The sequence below is a fragment of the Rana temporaria genome, chromosome 12, assembly GCF_905171775.1.
Source record: "Rana temporaria chromosome 12, aRanTem1.1, whole genome shotgun sequence".
In the NCBI taxonomy this organism is placed as follows: Eukaryota; Metazoa; Chordata; class Amphibia; order Anura; family Ranidae; genus Rana; species Rana temporaria.
The window spans coordinates 133,673,997-133,691,421 of NC_053500.1; the positions used below are offsets into that span (position 1 = coordinate 133,673,997).

Sequence of the window (17,425 nt, forward strand, 5' to 3'; positions counted from 1 at the left end):
ACATAACCACAAGGGGGCGCTGATGGGGTTAACTCCCAAACTGCAAATGTCATTTTCACAGTAATTAGTGCATTTTAAATGCATTTTTTGCTGTGAAAATGACAATGGTCCCAAAAATGTGTCAAAATTGTCCGCCATAATGTCGCAGTCACGAAAAAAATCGCTGATCGCCGCCATTAGTAGTAAAAAAAATAATTCATAAAAATGCCATAAAACTATCCCCTATTTTGTAAACGCTATAAATTTTACGCAAACCAACAGATAAACGCTTATTGCGATTTTTTTTTTACCAAAAATATGTAGAAGAATACGTATTGGCCTAAACTGAGGAAAAAAAATGTTATATATGTTTTTGGGGGATATTTATTATAACAAAAAGTAAAAAATATTGAATTTTTTTTAAAATTGTCGCTCTATTTTTGTTTATAGCGCAAAAAAAAAAAAAAACGCAGAGGTGATCAAATACCACCAAAAGGAAGCTCTATTTGTGGGGAAAAAAGGACGCCAATTTTGTTTGGGAGCCACGTCGCACGACCGCGCAATTGTCTGTTAAAGCGACGCAGTGCCGAATCGCAAAACCTGGCCGGGTCCTTTAGCTGCATTTTGGTCCGGGTCTTAAGTGGTTAAGAAAGAAAAAAAATTTGGGGCCTGTGAGGACACCTTTTCCTCTATACATGTTTACGTTTAAAGTTAGGTGGCATATTTATCTCGAAGGTGGTGAATTAATCAATGTCATTTAAAACACATATCCCTGGAAGATCCAATGCAATGCATGTTTGGCTGATATCAGATTTACAGCTGTATACATATGCCCCCGAGTGCTGATTGCATTACAGCAAATTTTAAAATGACACATCCTGCACAAATGATTATTGGAAATGAATAGTATATAAGAGACCGCGGTAGCAGGACGATGTGCTGAGATGTGGGAAGACGCAAGAGAAGGGTGGGGGGAATAGAAAAAGAAAAAAGTCTCATTCACACAAAGTGTATCCATGTGTACCCCCATGTGAGGGCCCATGTTTACCCGCACAGGGATGCATATGTGCTCTGTGCATCCCTGTGCAGGCAGTTCCTTTTAATGTTGATTGGGATGCAACCGCTGCGTGGACTCCCAATTTGACATCTGTGTGATTGCGGGGGGCGTGGCCTTGAATGCAGACACTGAATTTGGGGACACGCACCTACAGGGATGTCATATAAGGAGCATCGACTGTCTGCGCAGCTGCTGCATCCCATCAATAGGAATGCAAGTACAGCTGGGCATCCCTGTGAGGGTAAGCATAACCCTCACACGGGGAGTGAATTGACAGATTTTGAGGGCTGTACGTGTGTATATATATATATATATATATATATATATATATATATATATATATATATATATATATATATATATATATATATATATATATATATATTATAGGGTTGTCCCGATACCACTTTTTTAGGACCGAGTACAAGTACCGATACTTTTTTTCATGTAGTCGCCGATACCGAATACCGATACTTTTTTTAAATGTCATGTGACAGTTTTCAAACCACAATACAGACTAAGGATATTTTCTTTAGAATTATGAAGAACTCTAACTCAAGACATTATAAAAGAATAAAAATGAGTAAAAATGAATAAAAATGTTTTATTTGCTTGTCACGCAGTAGTAAAAAACTCAAAGAATTTTCATAGAACATGTTGATAAATACAAAAAAAGTATTCTATTTAGGTATCGGGAGCATTTGCGCGAGTACGAGTACTCCCGCAAATACTCGGTATCGGTCCCGATACCGATACTAGTATCGGTATCTGGACAACCCTAATATATTATATATACACACACACACACTTACAGCCCTCAAAATTTCCACTCGCCTGCTTGCATTTGGACAGTGGAAATTAGTGGAGGGTGAGTATGGAGCAGGGGAGGACTGGGCTGAGAGTTTCCTGGCTGATCGCTTCTGGCAGAAGTGGTGCGGCCATCGAGGGGGCCTCCCTGCCTCCTGGGCCACTCTGATGTCCTGTGCAAAAGGCCACACAGCTTCTGCCAGAAGAGATCAGCCAGGAAACTGTCAGAAGTATTGGGCAGCCGGAGGACACAGAGCCGGGATCTCCCAGTGAGAAGCGGCTTGTATATGAATAGCCGCCGCTGTCAAACAAAGTCCCACCTCCTAGACCGGCATTGGACCAGTGTGCTGTCTATTAGAATAGCCGGGACTTAGTTTGACAGAGGCCAACTATTCATATACAAGCCACGTCTGCTCTGTCCTGGTCTGTGTCATCCGGCCGGCAGATCCTCCTATTTCCTCTCTGATGCATTGCTGGGCACTGATGAGGCTGCACGTATGGGCAATCATAGGCTGCACCGATAGGCGGCTGTGATGGGCAGCATCGATGAGGTACTGACAGGTGTTACTGCTGGGCAGAGATTGGCACTGTGATGGACATTGCATACTTTATTATTAGGGCACTTACGGCAGGTGATTTGTACATTGGAGGGGACTGTGCTGATAAATCAATGTGCCGATATCAGCACAGACCCCCCCCCCCCCCGACAGGGAAAGCCGCCGATCGGCTCTCCCTGTCAGCGTGAACCAAGAAATGCCGTTACCGGTACTTCCTGGTTCACGCGATGATCAGCTGTGATTGGTCACAGCTGATGACGTGGTAAAAATCCTCTGACAGAGGTTTCCTATCACGATTGGAGATGCGGGGTGTCAGACTGACACGCCGCACTCGCAATTGGCACGATGCGCGCCGGCATGTTATCCTGCTGGACGTCAATAGATGTCCAGTCAGGATAACAGAACCACTTCCCGGACGTCAATTTGCTATTGACCGGGCGGGAAGTGGTTAAAGGAAGATCTCCGTCTGGCCTACTGAATCTGCATTAGCCTGTGGCAGAGGTTAAAACTACTACAAGCAGATCTTCTCCTCCATTAACATTGGCTTCCCCATCCTTATAGAGGCCAAGACATGGGGCAGGGCTGGGAACTTAGGTGCAGAGATGCTGCCACGTGAAGCTTCTAAAAACATAAGATCTGTGGAAAATGTAAAACCTGCAGCATTTTATTCTTTTTGGGTTAAAGATTCATGAAATTTACATCTGTACAGCAACTTACCATTTTGTCTTTCCATTCTTAGAAATCAGAGTAATGCTTTAATCTGGGCAAAGATAAAAAAAAAATGTACAGTCAATGACATTGAAAGACCGAGTCAGTAGGACCAAAAAAAATAAAACAATAAACATAATAAATAAAAATTATACATCACATAATAAAATATAACGATAATAAAAATTATTAATTAATAAACTGCTACTATATTAAAATGCTTCTACTTTATTGGGAACAACCAATAAAATTACAGCTGTCATTATTTTAATCTGAAGAAGTTGCTTTAGGCCAGTGGTTCTCAACCCTGTCCTAAAATACCCCCAACAGGCCATGTTTGCAGGTTTTCCTCTGTCTTGCACAGGTGCTTTAAATCAATGGCTTGGGATTTTGGACAGATATTTTATCTTAACCACTTAAGGACCCATGCACGCCGATATACGGTCGGCAGAATGGCACGGCTGGGCACATCCACGTACATGTACGTGGCTCTTTAAGCCCAGCCGTGGATTCGCGGGCGCGTGCACGCGACCCGGTCCAAAGCTCCGTGACCAGGGGACTCGCGGACCCGATCGCCGCTGGAGTCCCACGATTGGTCCCCGGAGCTGAAGAACGGGGAGAGCTGTATGTAAACACAGCTTCCCCGTTCTTCACTGTGGCGCTGACATCGATCGTGTGATCCTTTTATAGGGATACACAACCGATGACGTCACACCTACAGCCACACCCCCCTACAGTTAGAAACACAAATGAGGTCATACATAACCCCATCAGCGCCCCCTTGTGGTCAACTCCCAAACTGCAACTGTCATTTTCACAGTAAACAATGCATTTTTAATGCATTTTTTGCTGTGAAAAGGACAATGGTCCCCAAAATGTGTCAAAATTGTCCGAAGTGTCCGCCATAATGTCAAAGTCACGAAAAAAAAAAAAAAAAAAACGCTGATCGCCGCCATTAGTAGTAAAAAGAAAGAAAAATGAATAAAAATGCAATAAAACTATCCCCTTTTTTGTAAACGCTATAGATTTTGCGCAAACCAATCGATAAACGCTTATTGCGATTTTTTTTTTACCAAAAATAGGTAGAAGAATACGTATCGGCCTAAACTGAGATAATGTTTTATATATTTTTGGGGGATATTTATTATAGAAAAAAGTAAAAAATATTGATTTTTTTTTCAAAATTGTCGCTCTATTTTTGTTTATAGCGCAAAAAATAAAAACCGCAGAGGTGATCAAAAAGAAAGCTCTATTTGTGGGGAAAAAAAGGACGCCAATTTTGTTTGGGAGCCACGCCGCACGAAATTCCCAAAACATGGCCTGTTGGGGGTACTTGCGGACAGGGTTGAGCCCCACTGCTTTAGACCAAAGACGCTTTACTCCGATTTCTATACAGAAAATCCTGTGTGGCTCCCGGTATCACCAAGGACACTTACCTGTACAGTAAAGCTTCACCTCTGTTGTTTGCGATGGAGAAGAAACCGCTGTGTGGGGAGAAATCCATTGCACGGGCCAGGTGAATTTTTTTCCTCTTGCCTTGTACCGGAAAGTTTGAAAAGACTGTAAAGGAGGGAATGTGAACCTGCCAGGAAAACAACATCAGATCAGTTCCCACCGTCAGGAAAAACACTACAAGGTCCACATATGTGGGGAGAGGACCCACTTCCTTCTACTCCACAGAAACGGGAACCTTGTCACATAGATTGTATGAAAAGCTGCACCAGGGCTCTGAAGAACTCTTCATAGCATTGGGCAAGGCCTACCTGCCATATCAATGCACGAATGGAACGCCCGTGCATCCCCGTGTGGGCAAAGACAGCCCTCCCATGGGTGTCCGCTGTAGTACACACATGTGAACAATGACTTGGCTGTCATCCAATTGGAAGATTCTCTACTGTGGCTCCAGTGACTACTGTAAAGGTAGGGTTGTACTCAATCCTTTCTACCCTGGGGTCAGTGGTCATCAGGACAAAGAAAGAGGGTGCATATCCCCACTGGAGACACAGCAGTAAGAAACTGATGGAAATGTAACTACTTGCTGACCAGCCACTTCAGTTGTACTGTGACAGGTTGGCACAGCTGCGCGAATCGTCATTGTATGTCGGCTGCTTTAAGAAGCCACGGCTCACAGTCAATGGGGCGGATTCAGGTAGGGGCGCGCAAAACTGCGACGGCGTAACAATTGACATTTACGTTACGCCTCCGCAAGTTTTACGGGCAAGTGCTTGATTCACAAAGCACTTGCCTGTAAAGTTGCGGTGGCGTAGCGTAAAAGGGGCCGGCGTAAGCGCGCGTAATTCAAATGATCCCATAGGCGAACGTACTGCGCATGCGCCGTCCCTAAAATTTCCAGACGTGCATTGCGGTAATTGACGTCGCAAGGACGTCATTGGTATCGTCGTGAACGTAAATGGCGTCCAGCGCCATTCACGGATGACTTAGGCAAACAACGTAAAATGTTCAAATCGCGATGCGGGAACAAAGTCCATAATTAACATTGGCTGCGCCTCCTAATAGCAGGAGCAGCCTTACGACGAAAACGACTTACGCAAACGACGTAAAAAACTACCGCCGGGCGCACGTATGTTCGTGAATCGGCGTAAGTATGTAATTTGCATACTCTACGCTGACATCTATGGGAGCGCCACCTAGCAGCCAGCGTGAGAATGCACCCTAAGATACGACGGCGTAAGAGACTTATGCCAGTCGTATCTTAGGCTAAAGTCGGCGTATCTTGCTTTCTGAATACAGAAAGTAGATACGCCGGCGCTACTTAGCAATTACGCGGCGTATCTATGGATACGCCGGCGTAATTGCTCGCTGAATCTACCCCAATGTGCGTTGCCGGCGGCCACGATGCCCACTGTCCGCTCATGATTGCTCCTCAGAGAGCCAGAACAGGGAACTGTCAATGTAAACAGACAGATCCCCGTTCTGACAGGGAGTAGTGAGAGATCTGCTGTTCCTAGTGATCGGGAACAGCGATCTCTCTCCTCCTCTAGTCAGTACACTGCCCCAGTGCTAGAAACATCTTCCTAGGGAACACTTAAAGCGCAGCTCCACCCTGAAATTTTGAGTCTGACACAGAAGGGATTTTTTTTTTCCTTCTGTGTCACCCTTCCATATACACAGTCAAGTGACTGGCCTCAGGTGATAGACAGAGATGGAAAAAAAACTCCTACATAAGTCTGCAGTCATCTCTTCTCAACACCCATTCAAAGCGCAGAATTTTTAAAGCTCAGTAAGGAGAGTCGATTGCAGGAAAGAGACCCCCCCACCCACACACACTTCACACAGGAACAGAGCTGAGGCTTCAATCAACTGGAGCTCCCTCTCCTGTCACCATTTTTCTCTTGGTGTCCGGAAAACTTGTCAGAATGGACACATGCTAATAGAAGAGGAACAAAGCAGCAGACATAAATGACACTTCGTGCTCTGGATTAAGACAAGTGCACACCATAGAGCAGGGGTCTCCAAACTTTCTAAAGAAAGGCTCAGTTTATTATCTCTCAGATTTTAGGGGGGCCGGACTAGGGCCATTGGTAGTAGAACATTTCCAGTTGTCCTGTGGGAGTAAACAATACCATATCTTTGGTGTCAGTGGGAGGACTAGTGCCCCATTATTGGTGTCAGTGGAAGCAATTGTGCCATTTTGATGGTGTCAGAGGAATAGTGCCCCATTGTTGGTGTCAGTGGATGAAATAGTGCCCAAAAGGGCAAGATAAAGGCCAGCAAAGGGCTGCAGTTTGGAGACCACTGCTATAGAGCATGGATGCTCAACCTGTGGCCCAGAAGCTGTTGCAGAACTACAAGTGCCATCATGCCTCAGCCTTTGGGAGTCATGCTTGTAAAGGTCAGCCTTGCAATGCCTCACTGTTCCGCATCAGCTGGAGGGCCGCAGGTTGAGCACCCATGCTATAGAGCAGTGGTTTTCAACCTACTAGTGCCGTGACCCCTTGATAAAATTCCCCCAGTTGTGTAGTCAAATTTTCCTAGCGTGGGTTGTCAGCACCCAAGGCAAGACAAGTAATTTGCACCCCTAATCCACGAACATTTAGCGCTCCTTAAGTCCTTTTAATGGCAACTATAAATCACAGGTAATGTTACTCACTGTGTCTCCGACTTCGTGGTGTCACCTATGCCGAAATCAGGAGATAGGGTCTCCTGCAGCCCCTCCCACTTCACATTACTCCCCAGGCAGCTGACTTCTAGTCTCTGCCTCCCCCCCCAGCAATGCGAAGAGGCTGAGTGGGTGGCCACGAGCTCGAGGGACAGCACAGCTGGGCGGCCACAGGCTCCAGGGACAGCCCAGCTGGGCGGCCACAGGCTCCAGGGACAGCCCAGCTGGGCGGCCACAGGCTCCAGGGACAGCCCAGCTGGGCGGCCACAGGCTCCAGGGACAGCCCAGCTGGGCGGCCACAGGCTCCAGGGACAGCCCAGCTGGGCGGCCACAGGCTCCAGGGACAGCCCAGCTGGGCGGCCACAGGCTCCAGGGACAGCCCAGCTGGGCGGCCGCAAAAAGGCTGGGAGAGCGGTGTGGTCTTCAGGAACAGCCCAGGATTCGGTGACCCCTGGCAAACCCCCAGATTGAGAACCACTGCTATAGAGGGATATGCTTTGCTCATATTTCATATCTGAGGTTTACAACCACTTTTACCTTTCCACATTGCATTAAAAAAATTTAAATAAAATTAAAAACATATTTTGTCTCTCCCTTACTAATTTGACAGCGTCGTCCATCGTGTGAGACGCCACGGCTAAGATTTCGGTTTGAGGGCTGAACACCTGCGATGAGGCGGTTGTCACGAGATTCATGATCGATCGCATCGGTTTTGGGTTTGTGCTTTGCAGACAGTCATCGTAGTTGTAGATATTCACCACCCCGGAGCTGGAGCTGAAAAATAAACCTTGAGTCAGACAATGCCTATGCACTAGAGAGCAGTGATGGGGAACCTTGGCACCCCCAGATGTTTTGGAACTACATTTCCCATGATGCTCAACTACACTGCAGAGTGCATGAGCATCATGGGAAATGTAGTTTCAAAACATCTGGGGTGCCGAGGTTCTCAATCACTGCACTAGAGGGTTTAAAGGGGAAGAGGTTGGAAAGAAATCCGAAAGGTCGAAGAGACAGAATCTCCTAAAGCGTCTCTAAACCCAAGAATAAAAGTTATATTGCAGCTACTAGTTCTTAGGATATGATGGCTGCCTTAGTTTCTTTCTCTGCCCCCCCCCCCCCCCCATCTGTTATCATGTCATGATCTTCCCAGTAACACATTTCTGGGGTGACAACACTTACCATACTGTATCTATAGAGGAACGGTGTTGTCACTCTGGGGCAGAACTATAAACCCCACCCCATCTGTTTTCAAAAACATAGGTAGGAGGTGTTCTGTAGCTCACAGAGACAGCTAGGAACAATGTTAAACGATAACAGGCAACATAGACAGAGAGCACAGGAAGCTTTCCATCTAGAAGATTTCTGGCAGGACCAATAGATTTTTTAGCACTTATTAAACAGATACAACTATTTGTATTTTAATGCTATATTACAGACAAGAAAGCAAATCGGAGAAGTTCCTTAATAACCGTTCAGACTCCGCTGATCACAGATCGGGGTAAAGGGCCAATCACAGCTGCCCTTTTACCACGTGATCAGCTTCGTCCAATGACAGCTGATCAGGATGTAAACACAAGTCGGTTATGAGCTTTCCTTTCCTCACGCTCACAGTGTGAGGAGGGGAGAAGAGAGCCGATAACCAGCTAGTGTTAAAGGGACATCTACACTGATAATCAGTGCACAGCCCATCAGCGCAGCGTCCACCAGTGGGCGGCCCATCAGCGCAGCGTCCACCAGTGGGCGGCCCATCAGCGGGCGGCCCATCAGCGCAGCGTCCACCAGCGGGCGGCCCATCAGCGCAGCGTCCACCAGCGGGCGGCCCATCAGCGCAGCGTCCACCAGCGGGCGGCCCATCAGCGCAGCGTCCCATCAGAACATCGTCCACCAGTGGGCGGCCCATCAGCGTCTATCAGTGAAGAAGAAAAATGACCAAATAAACCATTAAAAAAAAAAAAAAAAATTAATTGTTCTTTTTTCCCCCCGCTTGTTTAGCAAAAGATAAAAACCCCAGTGGTGATTAAATAACACCAAAAGAAAGCTTTGTGTGAAAAAAAAAAAAGATAAAAATTTAGTTAGGGTACCGTGTTGTATGACCGCGCAATTGCCATTCAAAATGTGACAGCACTGAAAGCTGAAAATTGGCCTGGGTAGGAAGGGTGTCATGCCGCGTACACACGATCATTTTTCGGCATGAAAATAAACGTTTTTCTGCATGTAGAAAAAACAACGTTTTTCCAACTTCATCATTAAAACGACGTTGCCCACACACGGTAGTTTTTAAAAAATGCTCTAGCAAAGCGCGGTGACGTACAACGCACTATAAAAGGGGAAGTTCCTTGTGGATGACGCCACCCTTTGGGCTGCTTTATCTGATTCCGTGTTAGTAAAAGACGATTCACGCTTTTCTGTCTGTTACAGCGTGATGAATGTGCTTACTCCATTACGAACGGTAGTTTTACCAGAACGAGCGCTCCCGTCTCATAACTTGCTTCTGAGCATGCGTGGGTTTTTCACGTCGTTTTAGCGCACACACGATCATTTTTTACAACCCGAAAAACTACATTGTTTAAAACGTCGTTAAAAAATGCAGCATGCTCGGAAAAAAAAATTGAAGTTTTTCAGAACCCAAAAAATGATGTGAAGCCCACACACCATCATTTTAAAAACAATGTTTTTTTCATGCCGAAAAATGATCGTGTGTACGCGGCATCAGAGTGCCCAGTAGGCAAGTGGTTAAGGTGTGCATACAGTTTGAAAGTTGTAGTGCCCAGCATTCAGCTTTGACTGGCATGAATGACCATCATGTCATGCTTACCCACAGGATACAAAGCGACCATTCTTTGACAGTGCTAAAGACGTCTCACATAAGCTGCCATCGTCTTGAAACCGGTTAAGGCAACGCCTGCTTTTAACATCCCAAATATACACCTCACCGTCACCTAAAGTAGAAGAGGATGAAAATTTTAAATACATAAGTGGGCGCCAATCCAAAATTTCCTTTAATCTCGTGCAGCTGCGTCTTTAAATGTAAACACCGCTATTAATATACACAACGTAAAGATAGGAACTTAACTGGCCTGCACAGACTTCTGACCTCAACAGAACACCTTTGGGATGAATTAGAGCAAACACTATGAGCCAGGCCTTCTCGTCCAACATCAGTCAAACATTCCCATGGACACACTCTTAAACCTATGAACCCCCCACCCCTGGCCACATGTGGTATTGCATGCCATAGAAGTCAATGCGGAACAAATTATTTTAGTTTCCATTGACTTCTATGGGGAAACTCGCTTTGATATGCGAGTGCTTTGGATTACAGGCATTCTCCTGAAATGGATTATGCTCGTAATCCAAGGTTCCACTGTATTGGTGTCACTGGTCTCCAAAAAGGGTCACTTATGGTCAGATTTGTCCCCCGCTAAAAAAAAAAAAAAAAACGCTGATTGCCGCCATTATACGTAAAAACAAATAAAAGTCCATCGTTTGAAGACACTATGGGCCAGATTCAGGTACATCTGTGGTGGTGTAACGCATCGCATTTACGTTACACGGCCGCAAGTTTTACGGACAAGTGCTCGATTCACAAAGCACTTGCCTGTAAAGTTGCGGCGGCGTAGCGTAAATTCCTTCCGGCGCAAGCCCGCCTAATTCAAATGATCCGGGTAGGGGGCGTGGATCATTTAAATTAGGCGAGTTTACGCATGCTCCGTTTTGAAATTTTCCGCCGTGCTTTGCGCGAAATGACGTCGCACCAACGTCATTTTTTGAACGTCGACGTGAGTTACGTCCTTTCCTATTCACGGACGACTTACGCCAAAAATAAATACATTTAAAATTCTACGCGGGAACGACGGCCATACTTTAACATGGCAAGTCTAAATATAGGCCAAAAAATAGCAGGTTTAACTATACGCCGGGAAAAGCCGACTAGCGACGACGTAAGAGAATGCGACGGCCGCACGTACCTTCGTGGATCGCCGGAAAAAGCTAATTAGCATACCCGACGCGGAAAACTACGCGAACTCCACCCAGCGGGCGCCGAAGTATTGCACCAAAGATTCGAAGGCGTACAAAGTCATACGCCTGTCGGATCGAAGCCAAAAGCCGTTGTATCTTGGTTTGAGGATTCAAACTAAAGATGCGACGCGGGAAATTTGAAAGTACGCCGGAGTATCAGTAGAAACGCCGGCGTACTTGTACTGTGAATCTGGCCCTATAACTTTTGCGCAAACTAATCAATATACGCTTATTGGGATTTTGTTTTATACCAAAAATACGTAGAATACATATCAGCCTAAATTGATGAAGAAATATAGTTAATTTGGGCTATTTTAGCAGAAAATAAAACTTTTTTTTTTTAATTGTCGGTCTTTTTTTGTTTATAGCGCAAAAAATAAAAACCGCAGAGGTGATCAAATACCACCAAAAGAAAGCTCTATTTGTGAGAAAAAAAAGGACGTCAATTTTATTTGGGTACAGCGTCGCACGACCGCGCAATTGTCAGTTAAAGTGTAGCAGTGCTGTATTGCAAAAAAATTGCCTGGTCATTAAGAGGGTAAATCCTTCCAGGGCTGAAATGGTTAAAAAGGCATTTGGGCCTGTGCATTGGTTTCCAGTCTCCCAGGTAATTTGTGGTATTTGATGGTCCCCCCCCCGTGTACCCCCCAAATCAACATTTAACAACTTACTTGAACTTGAGAAGATTTTACTGCTGTCCGCTGTGAAGGCCGCTTTTATAGCTTTTCCATTCATCTTCATACTTCCAATCAGCTCCTTAGTCTTAATAAAACAAATAATGAAAAAAATTGGTAATTAGATCTTTCTTGTCGCTGTAACAAAGTTTGCACATAAATATTTCGAAATCTGGCTCTGGTACATCACCGGTCCTCATGTGGTTGTACAGCGCCGGTAAATAGTAAAATAGAAGCGAGGACCCGACATCACTTCCAATTTACTCGGTAAACAATCGGCAACATACAGTGAAACCTCGGATTGCTAGTAATACGGTAAACAAGCGTTTCGCAATACGAGTATTTCAAAAACAAAATCCTGACTCGGATTTAAGCCTTTGCAGTGTGCAGTACCGCATTTGGCCAGAGGTTCCGGGGCGCCGGAGCCGATCTCCGTTCCCGAGCCTTTTCGGAGTTCAGCCGAGCTGTCCTTGAGTATTTACGAGGCTCTCCGGTGCCTCCCCCACTTCTGGCCACATGCAGTATTGCATGCCATAGAAGTCAATGCGGAACAAAGGCCCAGATTCACAGAGAGCAGGGCGCACATTACGCCGCCGTAGAGCAAACACTGTACGCTACGCCAACGCAGCGCAGAGAGGCAAGCATTGCATTCACAGCAAGCCAGTGCTCCCAACGCTGCACCAGCGTGGGTTTCGAAGGCGCACGTCGGCGTAGGTGGAAGTGGGCGTGAACCCATGCAAATGATGGGCCGAGCGCCAGACAGGTACGCATCACGAACTGCGCATGCGCCGTAACGTGGACGCACCCACATGCGCCTGGTCACAGCCACGCCGGCAAAACTGCCTAAGCTGCGCCGGATCACTGCGTACGCCGTGAACATAACGTACGCCCAGCCAGACACACGTCCAACGCACAATACGCCGGCTTGTGTTCCCTGGTGCAGACCTGTGCATGTCTGTTGCCGGGTTGCACGTCCTTTATGGGGAATAACTTTACACCAGACGTAGAACTTACACGCATCTCGCGTAACATGCGCCAGGCACATGTACGTTCGTGAATCGCCGTATTTATCTAATTTGCATATTTGAACGGCTAATCAATAGGAGCAGCACCATGCGCCCAGCCTAAATGTTCGCCCATGCTCATAAAAATTAATATATATATATATATATATATATATATATATATATATATATATATATATATATAAAACGTTTGAGGGTTCAGAGTAAGTGTCTACATGTGAACACAAATTGCCAAAAAAATTGCCAAAAAAAAAGTCTGGTCCTTAAATGGTTCACTGCAGATTCGTATCATCACAAACATTCTGAGTTTTTCTAATGTTGGTTAGAAGCATCATTGTTACATTGCTCAGGAACAATCAGGAAAGAAAAAAGTGCATGTGAGCGTAGGCACTAACATTTTCAGAATGGATATACGGTGGTACCTTGGATTACGAGCATAATTAGTTCCAGAAGAATGCTTGTAATCCAAAGCACTCATATATCAAAGCGTGTTTCCCCATAGAGGTCAATGTAAACTCAGATAATTTGTTCCACAGTGACTTCTATTGTATGCAGTACCAAATGTGGCCAGAGGTGGGGGGCGCCGGGGACACTCGCAAACACTAGGAGCCGTTCGGAACTGAGTGTTTCCGATTGGCTTCGAGTGTCACTGGCGCCCCCGCAGAGGCTTGAATCCCGCACCGACGACCAGGTCGCTGCCTCACACACCTGTAAAACAGACGCTTGATGGCGGAAAGCCCAAGAGGCACCAATTGCCTCACTGTTTGTAAAATACCTTCATCGACAGCAGATGTAAATATCCAGAAGTCCCATTGAGCAGCAGGTACGTTCCATCTGCAGACACTTGAAACTCTTGAAAACATTTCTCCTCCAAGCCTGAAACAGAGGATTTCACTTTAGCTGAACAGAAAACAACATTGACCTCTTATATTCACGCCAAACCCCAAATAACACAGGAAACGTGCTTACATTAAAGATGGACTCCACCCTTACTTTTGGCCTTGCACAGTTGTACAGGTTCCTCGACTGTATGGATTCAGGATTCAAGCCTCCGCGGTGTGCAATACCACATTTGGCCAGAGGTGGGAGGAAGGCGCCAAAAATACTCAGTTTCGAGCCTTTCCGAGTATTTTTAAGTCTCTCTGGCACCCCCATCTCTGGCCACATGCAGTATTGCATGCCATAGAAGTCAATGGGGAAGATTCAGAAAGCAATTACGCCGGCGTATCCATAGATAGGCAGCGTAATTGCTAAATAGCGCCGGCGTATCTACTTTCTGTATTCAGAAAGCTAGATACGCCGACTGAAGCCTAAGATATGACTGGCATAAGTCTCTTACGCCGTCGTATCTTAGGGTGCAATCTGACGCTGGCCGCTAGGTGGCGCACCCGTAGTTGTCAGCGTAGAGTATGCAAATTGCATACTTACGCCGATTCACAAACGTACGTGCGGCCGGCACTCGTTTTTTACGTCGTTTGCGTACGTCGTTTTCGCCGTAAGGCTGCTCCTGCTAATAGGAGGCGCAGCCAATGGTAAGTATGGACGTCGTTCCCGCGTCGCGATTTTCTAATTTTACGTCATTTGCGTAAGTCGTTCGTGAATGGCGCTGGATGCCATTTACGTTCACGTCGAAGCCAATGACGTCCTTGCGACGTCATTTACCGCAATGCACGTCGGGAAATTTTCCCGACGGAGCATGCGCAGTACGTTCGGCGCGGGAACGCGCCTAATTTAAATGATCCACGCCCCCTACGGGATCATTTGAATTAGGCGCGCTTACGCCGGCCCCTTTTACGCTACGCCGTCGCAACTTTACAGGCAAGTGCTTTGTGAATCAAGCACTTGCCTGTAAAACTTGCGGCCGCGTAACATAAATGTCATACGTTACGCCGCCGCAGTTTTGCGCGCCCCTACCCGAATCTGGGCCAATGTGGAACGAATTATTTTAGTTTCCATTGACTTCTATGGGGAAACTCGATTTGATGTGCGAGTGCTTTGGATTACGATTGTTTGGGTACAACGTCGCACAACCACGCAATTGTCAGTTAAAGTAAAGCAGTGCCGTATAGCAGAAAATGGCCTGGTCATTAAGGGGGTAAATCCTTTAGTAAATGAACCCCAATGTGTACTTTAGAAAATACAGGTAACAAGGGAGAGTGCATCTGTTACGGAGAAGAAGAAAAAAAAGAAAAGAATGGAGGACAAGGGGAATAGCTTGACCTCAAGGCTTTAGGGCACTCACAGAGCAAGGTCACCCAGCTCCAGTCCCGTTCAGAAGCACGCAGGCAAGGGTGGCTCCATAGGACTCTGCATAGGCATGGAGCCACCCTATAGCAGGAAAGTTTGTTTAGCGAGCAATTAAGAACTTTTAAAGGATGAAGAAGCTGCATACAAAGCAAGGGCTGATGTCAGTAGCTATAATGCTAATAAACGCTTAGGGTTTAGCTACAGTTTAGTCAGTTAAAAAGAGACAGTGTTGGGTTTCCCAATTACAGGGTTCATGTATGGAGTGCAAACTGAATGTCACAGATGTACCCTGAAATACATTTTTATTTAACCCCTTCCCTACCCACCTATAGACATTTGACGGCCGCAGGAACACTCTGTCCCTCTGGGCGGCCGTAATGTGACATCCTCGGGCCTCTAGGGGGCGTGCGCACTGCGTCACTCGGGAGCCAATGCGTGTGCCCGGCGGTCGCGATGTCCGCCGGGCACCTGCGACTGCCTGTCACAAAACCAAGGACGTGGATCTGTGTGTGTAAACACACAGATCCACGTCCTGTCAGGTGAGAGGAGACCGATGGTGTGTTCCCAGTACAGAACACAGATCAGTCTCCTCCCCCCACAGTTAGAATCACTCACTAGGTAACACATTTAACCTCTTGATCATCCCCTAGTGTTAACCCCTTCCCTGCCAATGACACTTGTACAGTAATCAGTGCATTTTTACAGCACTGATCGCGAATGGTCCCAAAATAGTGTCAAAAGTGTCCGATGCGTCCGCCGCAATGTCACAGTCACGATAAAAAAAATCACAGATCACTGCCCCTATTTTGTAGACCCTATGGCCCGGATTCACATACATCGGCGCATATTTATGCGGGCGTATCGTATATCATACGCTAGGCCGACGCAGCGCACAGATGCAAGCACTGCATTCACAAAGCACTCGCCCCCAAATCTACGCTGGGTTTCCTCGGCGTAAGCCAGCGTAGGTGGAAGTGGGCGTGAGCCATGCTAATGAGGCGTGACCCCATGTAAATGATGGACTGAGCGTCATAAAGATACGAATAACGTACAGCGCATGCGCCGTCCCGTGAACGCAACCCAGTGCGCATGCGCAGAATCACGTGGGAACTACTCCCCAAGATACGACGGATCACTGCCTACGACGTGAACGTAACCTACGCCCAGCCCTATTCACGTACTACTACGTAAACTACGACCGCTGTTCCCTGGTCCATACCTTTGCTTGAGTTGCGCCTCAGATGGGGAATAACTATATGCCGGACGTAAGCCTTACGCAAACCGCGTATATTATACGCCGGGCGCAACTACGTTCGTGAATAGACGCATCTCCCTCATTTGCATATTTGCAATGAGGCGGCCAGCGTAAATATGCGCCCACGATACGACGGCGTAGGAAAGTTACGTCGGTCGGATGAAGCCTATTTTCAGGTGTATCTAGTTCTGTGGGCACGGCGCACACAGGGCCATTTGAATGAATTTGGGGGCCCCAAACAAAATGGGGGCCCCCAAGCATGCAAAGCCTACTTTAGCGCTACACTAATTTTTTACACCCATGTTCTTACCCCCCCCCCCCCCCCCCCCCCCCCAAGTCCCTATGTTTTTCTATTCTCACCTCCCCTTCTTCCCTGTAGGCTGCCGCTGTAGCGTGGCAGAGCTCCTCTTCCTCCTGTCAGTCCGGTGTTCTGTCATTATGGGTCCCCAGTTCCCAATCAGATAGTGCCTGGGCTGGGCAGGGTACCGCGCGGCATAGGAGATTCAGTTTCCTGTGTTCCTGGCTGGACTGAAAGGAAGTGAGCACTCAGTGTCCTGGAACAGACAGGAGGAAGGAAGAGGAGCTCGGCCACGCTACAGCCTGGGAAGGGAAAGTTGGGGGCCCCAGGCCAGCTCGGGGCCCCAAGCAACGCTGGGGGATGTACCCGGGGGGACCGCCCCCTGGGAGGTACTGTATTGTGGGGAGTGTTTTAACACTTAACATGCTGTTTTTTCTGCCTAGTCAATCTCCTAAAAGGGAGGATAATACCCTAAGGTCAATTGCTGCTGTGTCCGTCCATGAACGGAAGAGAAATGGGTACACTGTAGCATGACCGTGCAATTTTCGTTCAAAATGTTACAGCACTAAAAACTGAAAATGGGCCCGGGCAGCAGGAAGGGGGTGAAAATGCCTGGTATTGAAGTGGTAAAAAAAATTTTTTAACATTAGATTGATGCTCATTTTGTCAAGGGGAATC

The 17,425-nt window shown here is 46.7% G+C and overlaps 1 protein-coding gene across 1 annotated transcript in view; it reads right to left on the minus strand.

Moving 5' to 3' along the window:
- Window positions 1-17,425, minus strand: part of UTP18 (UTP18 small subunit processome component) — a 31,905-nt gene that overhangs the window by 543 nt on the left and 13,937 nt on the right. Inside the window, exons 9-14 of the mRNA XM_040330766.1 lie at window positions 13,723-13,823; window positions 11,920-12,010; window positions 10,044-10,167; window positions 7,828-8,002; window positions 4,545-4,690; window positions 3,118-3,160 (exon numbers count right to left, since the gene is read on the minus strand). Of these exons, the coding sequence (XP_040186700.1) occupies window positions 3,136-3,160; window positions 4,545-4,690; window positions 7,828-8,002; window positions 10,044-10,167; window positions 11,920-12,010; window positions 13,723-13,823 (662 nt within the window). The 3' untranslated portion in view covers window positions 3,118-3,135. The remainder of the gene's footprint in view (window positions 1-3,117; window positions 3,161-4,544; window positions 4,691-7,827; window positions 8,003-10,043; window positions 10,168-11,919; window positions 12,011-13,722; window positions 13,824-17,425) is intronic.